This window comes from Pimephales promelas, chromosome 15 (genome assembly GCF_988280905.1).
Source record: "Pimephales promelas chromosome 15, fPimPro1.hap1.1, whole genome shotgun sequence".
NCBI lineage: Eukaryota > Metazoa > Chordata > Actinopteri > Cypriniformes > Leuciscidae > Pimephales > Pimephales promelas.
Window position 1 is genome coordinate 34,957,289 of NC_142783.1, and position 12,094 is coordinate 34,969,382.

At 43.0% G+C, this 12,094-nt stretch overlaps 1 protein-coding gene across 1 annotated transcript; it reads right to left on the reverse strand.

Annotated features, from left to right (window-relative positions):
- Positions 1-2,700: 2,700 nt before the first annotated feature.
- LOC120473318 (adhesion G protein-coupled receptor G2) lies at positions 2,701-10,810 on the reverse strand. Its single transcript, XM_089120617.1, has 11 exons — positions 10,743-10,810; positions 10,503-10,665; positions 10,292-10,426; positions 10,074-10,187; positions 9,951-9,987; positions 8,647-8,747; positions 7,435-7,562; positions 7,047-7,312; positions 6,637-6,727; positions 3,268-3,551; positions 2,701-3,014 (listed from the first exon to the last, which is right to left on the reverse strand). The coding sequence occupies exons 2-11, from the start codon at positions 10,626-10,628 to the stop codon at positions 2,899-2,901; spliced, it is 1,398 nt and encodes a 465-aa protein (XP_088976743.1). The 5' UTR covers positions 10,629-10,665; positions 10,743-10,810; the 3' UTR covers positions 2,701-2,898.
- Positions 10,811-12,094: the final 1,284 nt, after the last annotated feature.

Here is a 12,094-nt window from a genome sequence, read left to right on the forward strand (position 1 = left end):
TCATCACCGTAAGCAATGCAAGGCTAAAACTAGGGATGCACCGAATATTCGGCCACCGAAAATTTTCGGCCGAAAATGGCCCAAAAGTGCATTTTCGGTTTTCGGCCGAAAGACTTTTATCACCGAAACAATACGGCCGAAATGTTGTGATGACGCAAACAGAAACCGCGACCTGCACGTGCTTGTCTGAAGCAACATGTTTGCGGTGCGGACGTATTTCAGTGAATCTGAACCCGCGAGGAGACGGAAGCCTTGTTTATCCACCTATATCTGCTCTAAACAATGCGCGCCGCCATGACAACGACTCCGGATGCGAGCGGGTCAAGTATAAACTGTGGACACTCGCGCGGCGGAGGCAGGCGAAAGTATGCGCGAGTCTCCTCAGACAGCGCGCGCACCGCTCCAAACGGTCGAGGCGTTTATACTGGACCCGCTCTCTGTCGTACTATTCCTTGAAACGACAGGGGACGACTCAAGTAACTGTCCTCTAACCATTAGGAATCGGTGAGAAGAAGAATAATCATGTAAAACCCAGTAAACTCTGAGATTATTACTTGTGTGACATTACAAAAAAATATATATGGGAACATGTATGTATAGAACTAAATTAATGCTCTCTTAAATATTTTCTACATTCACTAAACATGTTTCGTTAAGTTTCATGTACATTTGTATTAATCATGGACCTTTGTTCATTTAAAAAGGCTTTTTTATGCTATTGTATGCTAAATTTTTAAAATGTAAGAAACTAATTTAGACATGCAAAGGGTGCTGGTGTGATGAGAAGTTCGCACTCGGCTTTGTTTTTATGAGAGAACATTTAATTTTAAAACCTTTCTGCAGGCCATTAGATTATTATTTAATGTACACATGAGTGGGGTCAAAAACATTTTACTTTGAATTTTATTTTATACTGTGCATTGTGCTAAAAAAAATATTTGCATAATTTGTAATTGATTTATTCTTTGAAAATGTTATATTAATTTATGCAATTGCAATGCCTTGATTTTAGTAACGTTTGTACACAGTCATAGCCATAAATGCAATGATACTGATAATTGGCATAATTTCTTTCGGTGTTTCGGTTTTCGGTTTTCGGCCTTGGTTTCCTCTTTTTCGGTTTTCGGTTTCGGCCAAGAATTTTCATTTCGGTGCATCCCTAGCTAAAACCTTTTCTTTCTTTGTTTGTAGACAGTCAAGTTGTTGTTTAAATTTCCACACAATCAAAACCCTGACTACCATTTATTAATTTCTGCAAATTTCTTTGAAGTAAGAGCTACAAAGTTTGTCTGACAAATCTTAATCGGAGTTCAAACTCACCTGAAGTTTTTGCAGAAATGGAGTTGGCGATCTTTAAACAACACAGTTTGGCTTCTGCATGATGAAACCGCAAAATATCAAAATCACATTACATGTCAAACAGCGCCAAACTGGATCTTTTGCGTCTGATTTTTGTTAGCGATGGGGGCAGAGACCGAGAGAGCTACATTGAGCTACGTGGAAAAATATGCACCAAACAAGCCACTTTGAAATGTTTCTGTTTTCATGAATACAAAAGTTGGGTGACCCTCCCCTTAGACTAAAAAAAAAGTTGTACTGAAAATGAAAAAAATGACTAAAAAATTTAATTAAGATATTGTGAATTAAGATCATTTTGCCCTCCAATAATCATGTTAAATAATCATGATTTTAAAATTGACCAACAATAATCGTGATTATGATTTTTTTTTTCATATTCAAGCAGCCGTACCACCAACCCAGAGAAGTGATTTTAATTGAGGAAATGTATTCTTGTGTTTTAAAGCTGAATTTTCATCATCATTACTCCAGTCTTCAGTGTCACATGATCCTTCAGAAATCACTCTAATATGATGATTTATGGTTATTATCAATGTTAAAAACAGTTATGCTGCTTTGTATTTTTGTGGAAAATATAATGCATATTTATTTCAGGATTCTTTGATGAATACAGTTAAAAATAATTGCATTTATTAGTAGCATAAGTTTGACTGGAAGTGTCATAAATGACAAGTTTGAGTTCCTTCTGGAACATAAAAAACATTTACAAAATTAAATGCAATAAATCTGAAATTACCAGGTGGAAGGCTCAACTCGTTCAACTGGATAGAGGAAGTTTATTAGTTACTGTGAATCACAAGTATTGAGTCAATAGGTTGGCTGTAATTGCAAATACATGTCACACTGAGTCATCATAGTTGATCTCATTCACATCTTCAACTCCAACCTCAGACACTATGAGTTACACCGCACAATCTCACAGCGCCCTCTAGTGTTACACAAACTTATATCACTATCATACATGCATTTAAAATACATAATTACTGAAAACAAACCTGCAATAAGCATATAGTTGCCTACTACTGATTTATTTATAAAACTAAATCAAAAATATTGAATATAATGCACAAATTCATGCCGTTATGGAGGCAAGATAAAATATTATAATGTTAATGCACTGTATAAAAGAAACAATATAATTTTTTCAGAAATATGGCTTAAAGCAAATGTCTAGATGAAACCTGCATTACAATTATTTGAAACAAAGTCCTTTTTACCTAACATTTTTACAACTACATAAAAAAATGAATAAAATAATAATCATTGCACAATTGAAACATTCAAAAGTCAGGCAAACGATACATTTTCATAACTAGTGTTACAGTTACCCTGAATTTACAATACGAGAAAAAATGCAACTTGTAAAATAGCAAATGTCTTAAAAAGCTAATGATCCCACTTATGATCCCATTATGAGTTGTTGTATCCCCTCACCGTACAACATACGTATTAGACACAGATTATTATTAAACATGACTAGTATGCTGACCTTTTACTTTTGAACTATCAGCTGTCCAAGAGACAACATGGGCTTCTGTATTAATTAGTTCTGGATTGAACGATAGTTGTGGTGGAGTTCGACCTTTCTGGATCATCAGAGAAATTACCTTCTATGTCTTTGTGAATGTGGTAGTAATACAGGAAGAGGAAAAACCCTGAAAAAAAAAATCAGAAAATTATTTCTACTAATTCTACCTCCCTAAATACATTTTATATTATGTATGTGATATTAAAACTGCAATCAAAATTCCATTATGAACACTTATAATTAATTATATATTTAAAAAAATATGTATACATGAATAAATAAAAATCAATAATGAATGAATTCAAACAATTTGCTGAAATTTGTTGGAAAAATAGAAGCAATCCATCAAACCAAATGTAATGTATGTCATTGTTTCTCACCCTGAAACGAGTTCAACACGGTGAAGATGTAGTATGAGGGGATGAGCATCGGTCCATAACTGAAGAACGCCACAGCCCACGTCAGGCCGAAGAGCAGGAACAAACTCAACACCATCATCAGCTGCTTTCTGAACGTGCTTCTCTTGCCATCAGTCGCTCTTATGCGTCGGGATTGGACAATTCTGGTAACGATAGTGATGAAAATTCCTGTCGTGAAGATGAAGACTAAGATGTAGTAGCCAATGTTCACTACGTAGTGAATTAAAAGATCTGTAATCCAGCACCTGTAATTATAAGAGAGTGAAATATAACAAAGACAATTAGAAGACATCTAATTATGGTTTTTCAGTTATTATGTTCATGTAGTGTGTGTAATGTAGCTGACATGGTCGTGGAGTAAGAGGAAGACAATGCCAAAAAGACCCCAAGTGAAGTGTATTTACAATAATGAAGATCCAAAACCAACAACTCTAGACATGAAACAAAAAAAAACTATGAACTTAACTTTAAACAAGTTAAACAAGTCAATCCTGGCACATGAACCTCCAGCCACGGTCCTCCAGTGGCCGAGACCGCAAGATGCGGAGCAGTGGCCGAGACCGCGAGATGCCGAGAGTGGCCGAGACCACGAGATGCCGAGAGTGGCCGAGACCGGGAGATGCGGAGCAGTGGCCGAGAGTGGCCGAGCAGTGGCCGAGACCGCAAGATGCCGAGCAGTGGCCGAGACCGCGAGATGCGGAGCAGTGGCCGAGACCGGGAGATGCGGAGCAGTGGCCGAGACCGGGAGATGCGGAGCAGTGGCCGAGAGTGGCCGAGAGTGGCCGAGCAGTGGCCGAGACCGCAAGATGCCGAGCAGTGGCCGAGACCGCGAGATGCGGAGCAGTGGCCGAGACCGGGAGATGCGGAGCAGTGGCCGAGAGTGGCCGAGCAGTGGCCGAGACCGCAAGATGCCGAGCAGTGGCCGAGACCGCGAGATGCGGAGCAGTGGCCGAGACCGCGAGATGCCGAGCAGTGGCCGAGACCGGGAGATGCGGAGCAGTGGCCGAGAGTGGCCGAGACCGCGAGATGCCGAGCAGTGGCCGAGACCGCAAGATGCCGAGCAGTGGCCGAGACCGCGAGATGCGGAGCAGTGGCCGAGACCGCGAGATGCCGAGCAGTGGCCGAGACCGCGAGATGCCGAGCAGTGGCCGAGACCGCGAGATGCCGAGCAGTGGCAGAGACCGCGAGATGCCGAGCAGTGGCCGAGACCGCGAGATGCCGAGCAGTGGCCGAGACCGCGAGATGCCGAGCAGTGGCCGAGACCGCGAGATGCGGAGCAGTGGCCGAGACCGCGAGATGCCGAGCAGTGGCCGAGACCGCGAGATGCCTAGCAGTGGCCGAGGCCGCGAGATGCCGAGCAGTGGCCGAGACCGCGAGATGCCGTGCAGTGGCCGAGGCCGCGAGATGCCGAGCAGTGGCCGAGGCCGCGAGATGCCGTGCAGTGGCCGAGGCCGCGAGATGCCGAGCAGTGGCCGAGGCCGCGAGATGCCGAGCAGTGGCCGAGGCCGCGAGATGCCGAGAGTGGCCGAGGCCGCGAGATGCCGAGAGTGGCCGAGGCCGCGAGATGCCGAGCAGTGGCCGAGGCCGCGAGATGCCGAGAGTGGCCGAGACCGCGAGATGCCGAGCAGTGGCCGAGACCGCGAGATGCCGAGCAGTGGCCGAGACCGCGAGATGCCGAGCAGTGGCCGAGACCGCGAGATGCCGAGCAGTGGCCGAGACCGCGAGATGCCGAGCAGTGGCCGAGACCGCGAGATGCCGAGCAGTGGCCGAGACCGCGAGATGCGGAGCAGTGGCCGAGACCGCGAGATGCGGAGCAGTGGCCGAGACCGCGAGATGCGGAGCAGTGGCCGAGACCGCGAGATGCCTAGCAGTGGCCGAGGCCGCGAGATGCCGAGCAGTGGCCGAGACCGCGAGATGCCGTGCAGTGGCCGAGGCCGCGAGATGCCGAGCAGTGGCCGAGGCCGCGAGATGCCGTGCAGTGGCCGAGGCCGCGAGATGCCGAGCAGTGGCCGAGGCCGCGAGATGCCGAGAGTGGCCGAGGCCGCGAGATGCGGAGCAGTGGCCGAGGCCGCGAGATGCCGAGAGTGGCCGAGGCCGCGAGATGCCGAGAGTGGCCGAGGCCGCGAGATGCCGAGCAGTGGCCGAGGCCGCGAGATGCCGAGCAGTGGCCGAGGCCGCGAGATGCCGAGAGTGGCCGAGGCCGCGAGATGCCGAGCAGTGGCCGAGGCCGCGAGATGCCGAGCAGTGGCCGAGGCCGCGAGATGCCGAGAGTGGCCGAGGCCGCGAGATGCCGAGCAGTGGCCGAGGCCGCGAGATGCCGAGCAGTGGCCGAGGCCGCGAGATGCCGAGCAGTGGCCGAGGCCGCGAGATGCCGAGCAGTGGCCGAGGCCGCGAGATGCCGAGCAGTGGCCGAGGCCGCGAGATGCCGAGCAGTGGCCGAGGCCGCGAGATGCCGAGCAGTGGCCGAGGCCGCGAGATGCCGAGAGTGGCCGAGGCCGCGAGATGCCGAGCAGTGGCCGAGGCCGCGAGATGCCGAGCAGTGGCCGAGGCCGCGAGATGCCGAGAGTGGCCGAGGCCGCGAGATGCCGAGAGTGGCCGAGGCCGCGAGATGCCGAGCAGTGGCCGAGGCCGCGAGATGCCGAGCAGTGGCCGAGGCCGCGAGATGCCGAGCAGTGGCCGAGGCCGCGAGATGCCGAGCAGTGGCCGAGGCCGCGAGATGCCGAGCAGTGGCCGAGGCCGCGAGATGCCGAGCAGTGGCCGAGGCCGCGAGATGCCGAGCAGTGGCCGAGGCCGCGAGATGCCGAGAGTGGCCGAGGCCGCGAGATGCCGAGCAGTGGCCGAGGCCGCGAGATGCCGAGCAGTGGCCGAGGCCGCGAGATGCCGAGCAGTGGCCGAGGCCGCGAGATGCCGGGCAGTGGCCGAGGCCGCGAGATGCCGGGCAGTGGCCGAGGCCGCGAGATGCCGGGCAGTGGCCGAGGCCGCGAGATGCCGGGCAGTGGCCGAGGCCGCGAGATGCCGGGCAGTGGCCGAGGCCGCGAGATGCCGGGCAGTGGCCGAGGCCGCGAGATGCCGGGCAGTGGCCGAGAGTGGCCGCGAGATGCCGAGCAGTGGCCGAGAGTGGCCGAGAGTGGCCGAGACCGCGAGATGCCGAGAGTGGCCGAGACCGCGAGATGCCGAGAGTGGCCGAGACCGCGAGATGCCGAGTAGTGGCCGAGCAGTCAACCTGTTGTCGGTGACTCCGAAAACAAAATTATGAACCTTTAAAGTTCCTAATTGGGGCACTTCGCAAGCATCATTAATTAATATATTTGCAACAACAGAACAACTTACATTCGGAATGTTTTTCCAGATGTTGCGTTTATGATCCGTGTATTATATCCTCCTATTGAAACAACAGCTATCACCATTGGAGCCGGAAATACTAAAAACACAGAAATCAGGGGTATTATAGTTCACTGAAACCAAAACCATAAAAAAATTATATTATTTGAAATAAAATAAACTTTAACTGAAAATAATATATATAAAAAAGCATTATTTCAGCTAGTTGCCACTGAACATTTCTCTTAATTTAATTTAACTTAATGTAATCAAATTACTAAAATTCACTCTAAACTAGCCTACCAAGTACTGAAGATAAGCTGCTCAAGTAAAAGTCAAAAGCATAATAAAAGTATCATGACAGGAGTTGAGTCTACAGTCTGACTTGCTAGTGTTCGTTTTAAAAGGATATAACTCACTCCAGCCGAGCACGGTGACCTTCGTCATGTAGTTTGTGATGGTGATGTTCTGTCTGATGAGCCATAAGTACATATGAAGAGCTTGAATGAAGAACCAGGTGAATGTAGCCAGCATTGAGTAATGCATGAGCAGCGCTATGAAGACGCACGCAGCCTTGTCTTCTGTGTTGGCCACGCTCTCGTTTGACAAAAAGGATAGATTCAGGAGAAACAAAGCCACAAACATGTTTATCAAGATCTTCGTGGCCTGGTTTGATTTGGCTTTCCTGTTCGAATATAAAAACACTGTATTGGTAACATGCATTTATGCTTTTTATCCAAAAGAGGAGCAAAAGTGATTGGTCAAAGAACTTAAAGTAGCTGTATGTTATATTTTAAGATACTGTACCGTAATAGGAAATGCATGAACAGAGCGACGGACAGGAAAAACATGGAGATGCCACAGCCGATAGAAGTGATGAAGCTCAACGATTCCACATACGGAGCTGTGATGTTTTGATTTACATCTGGAGGAGACTGAGCAGAGAAAACAACCCTTTTAAAACACTATTAGCAAGAATCAGATCTAGGGCTGTCACTAATGATTATTTTCGTAATTGCATAATCATTTAATTATTTTGACAATTTAATAATCTGATATTTTTTGTGTTAATAAAAACAAAGGGTAAAATAAACTTAAAGGGTAACTAAACCTTAAAAAACTTTTTTTTAGTTTCTGATCTGTAAGACTGGCGCTTTACAATGCTGTTCATTGATTCAAGTAATTGTTTTGACATTTGGGCATAAAGTGTTTTTATTCTACAATATATGGTGTGAAAACATCTGAGTGCTGCCCTCTTCAGGTTGAACAGTGGCTACTGCAGTTATATCTCTTTTGGAAGTTGTGGTGCCCTGTGATGTCAGAGGGTAGGGTACCAGCTAACAACGCCCTTGCCTACAGAGAGACACATCTCAGGTGAAATGCTTCAATGCTACAACCACTGTAATTTATTAAACATGAATATGTGGACAAACATGCAAACTCTGAGCGAGGGTTTAAAATTTTATTTTGAAATTGCAATGAACCGTTTGCATATTTAGAAACATATTGAAATGTTCTCTTGCATTGGCGTATGTTTATAAATGATTTACCTTACAAATCTGATCAAATTAGTGCACAAAGTTCAAGTTCAAGGCTTGATGTGATAGTCGGTGTCACCAGTTCACAGTTTAGTGATTATTAAGATACAATAATTGCTTAAACAACAAAATATTTTATCGACAAATAATCGATCGTTGATTAATTAACATCCCTAGTATTTTTAAAGTGTTTTAATACATAGTGCAGCCTTAGAAAACAGTGTAATAATGCAGTTCATGGATTCTCATCAGTGGATGTGGCACTTCTGGTATTTTGCCAGTTACTCAACACGGGTAAATTGCAATTGGGGGATTTTTTTTTTTAAATCAAGTACTCTAATTTGAGTAATCCTGACAGCCCTTTTCAGATCTTTACGTTTTAGTGCATATCTGTTAATTTTTCTTAGTCAAGTTTTGTAGCTAAAAGACTCTGATATTGATTTCATGGTGTCTTTAAATGATTGTCAGAGAAGCTTCTCACCATCAGCACTGCAAAGAACGTCAGATGTGAACACGAGCACTGTATGGTGTTATTGTCGATTTTTTCTGTCTCACAGCCGGACGTCGTCCATGTAAGATTTCCTTAAGAAAAGAGACCATCATTTTAAATATGAAATAAATTGGGTTTGTTAATTGGGTAGGGTTGGGAATCATAAGACATTTTCCAGTTTCGATTCTGCCTAATGATTCTGGTTCCAATTCCATTAACTTTATTTTTTCTCTTAACATTTTGGATTAAAAACTATTCACAACTGAATCCGTTTTGTTTTTATTACTTACTGTCAAACAGAACCATATATTTTTTGCAAATCTAATATATTTTTCTGAATAAAAATCAACACACAACCTTTCTTACCTTTGCATGAATTTCTACCTGGTGATGGGGCCGTACATATGATATTATTCTCATTAAAGAAAACCTTTTTTTTTTTAATCAAACAAAGAGTCGCACCATAGGTTAACTGTATACAAAAGTCTTGGTCATATTTTTTTTAAACATTTTAAATTGTATCATCATTTATATTACTATGATAGTTCAAATTCGTTCGGAACCAGTGGGTAGCTTGTGCGGATCACGGATCAACTCGGATCCCTATAGACCTTATGCACTAGAGAAACAAGTGCTGCCATCTTTAGAATATTGTTTTTGAACTTCCGCTTTTACAGACATATCTCTATGGCATTGCTGTCTGGGAGTAATTTTAGCCTTTGATGTGGAATTACTTAGTGTAAAGTTATATAGGCTACTTGACATTGCACATCCTGTAATGTGACTGTTGTGGATGCGCACATCGCAATAACGATGCTAAAACGCTATATCGTGCAGCCCTAGTCATAACATCTTCAAGTTAAGCCAGACTTTTATTTTGGCAGGTTGTCGTAAAGGCCTTTGAGTTTCTCTATGTATCTATGATAGTTTTGTCAAATGAAACCGTGAAATGCTCATGAAGTGAATCTCAGAGCATCTCTGGATTGAAATAGCAGCTTTTTACGGATTAATACGCAGACACTAGTCCATCTCCCAATTTGAATTTGATAACAAATTTGTCAAATTCTGTAACAATCCCACATTTATACAGTCAGTTCAATTTTTATGATTGTATTCCGTTATTCCATCAGTGTTTTCTGTGTCGTGGAAAAGCTTAAAGCAGCACACAGTGACCACGACCGTTTTCAGAAGTTACGAATTATGCATGGTTCTGACATAAGAGTGGTTTTGAATAACAATATTACCATATTTATGGAACCAAGCAAACTAACCAATGCAGCCATAAGTGAATTTACCTTTGCCATCCCAAGAACTGCAGGACGCCTCACCGACCTGCAAGAACATGTTTGGTTATTATTTTGCTTTTACTGTTTCTGGTCTTAAATAAGATTTTAAATAAGACATTAAACCTTCGTTACCAGATCTTTCTGCGTAAAGACCATTTCTATATTGTCTGTAAGGTTGGAGATTTCGGTGCTCATTATTATCCCATAAACCTCGTTGTTCAAAACAATGTAATTTTTAGTTTCATTCTAAATAAGAAGCCATAAAAGAGTAATCATTAATCAACTATAAACGTTTGTGAATAACATAGATCACAAATCATTCAAAAACATGCTTTTTATAACAGAATTACCATATTTCCCATGTTTTTGAACCTTAAAACTCCAACAAATGCACTGCCATTAAATTCCTGTTTTGATTTATCAAAGGCCTCGCTGGGAATCGTTACAGACCAGGGAAAGTCCAGGTCACTTTCACAGTCAACAATCTGTGAAAAGAAGAATTATCATTGATAAATAAAGAGTTCTTCCCATGGGCATGTGTTTCTGCTTCACATCCCTTACATTCATCGTTTTCTGATCTGCAGAGAAGCATGCGTCTTGAGTTTCTGTGTTCTCAGCTTGAATTAGGAGGATTCCATCAACATCCCCCATCACAATCGTCGCACTGTTTTTATTGTCTTTTTTCATCTGATCCGCCAGGGACCTTAGATTGTCCAAGTCAACTCTGCAAAACAGGCTTAATCATTCTGTAAACTGTAATACAGTTTTAATTTTAAAAGTCACTTGTATCCACACACTTACGATGCACTTGAGGGATTAATAGATCCAGCCTCGTTTATTGGAACCTCTGAAGTCAGATTGTAAATTGTCTCGGTTGGTGTGAAACAGGCAGTTTTGTTCGCTTCACTACAATAAGTAGGTGTCTTATCGCAGGTCACACACGTCCATACATCACGGTGTGAACGCAGAATGTATTTGCTTCCTTCATTATCTTTAGCACACAGAAATAAATAGGGAATGAATTTTATTAATATATTTGTTCAACTGAATGTCAAAGATTAAAGTAAATGTTGATAAAGTCATAACTATGACTATATCAACATGCAATATCATTGATTGTTTTTGTCGAATAAAGGAGAAGACAAAACATTATAGACTGTTTTTACAAGCTTTCATGTTTGCTTTATAATTTAAATCCACAAATCAGAGCTTTTCTCTTAAAAGAACTGGTGTTTTTTAACGAACACAGTCATTTTTATGTTGCTAAATCTGCTGATGACACAGTGGCTGACAAACAAGTATAAGCTGGAGTTCAGCGATCCTCATTTGAGATTTTCTGCTCGAATGAAAGTGTCATTCAGTCGTCACGAGCCACTTGTGCTGTTTGTGCGACTAAATCCGTGATCAAAACTTCTCAGAGATGAACTGTAATAAATCCAAACATGGATCTCTCAACTATATTTGCGATTGTGGTTGCTGAATAAATGCACTCACGTAACCTCTGTGTGCCAATACAAACTCTTTTTTTAAATGTTATTTATGTTAATGTACATTAATGTATTTAATGAATCAGGAATTCCACTGTTTTAATTAACCATTTTAACTAACCATTTTAATAGTTTAATTAACCTTACAGATATATGATAAATATCCTATTATAAATCAGGAAACTAGGGTCTGGTTTCACTGACAGGTCTTAGATTAAGATAGGATTAGGCATTAAAGTTCAATTAGGATATTTAAGCAGCTTTTACAAACATGCTTTAGAAAAAAAACATTGCTGAAAAAACAACTGATTACATGTTGACAAAACAATGGCACTGATGCTTTTTTTTGAGAGATGCTTCTGGTTAAAACAGCTCAAACCTGGGTTTTAGTCTGAGACTAGACTTAAGCCTTGTCCTGTGAGATGATGTAAAATAACCCTCATAATAACATTCTCTTGATTTGTGCTAATAGGTGAAAGGGCAATAATGTTGAAAAATGACATTTTTAATGAGGAAAAAAATCTCTTTATTATAATTGATTGTAATTTTGAGCAAAATAATTAACTAAATAAAACTATTATGCAGCATGATGAAAATGTTTTTTTTTTTTTCATTGACTAAAATTAGACTAAAATACTCCCATTTAGTTGGCTAAAACTTGACTAA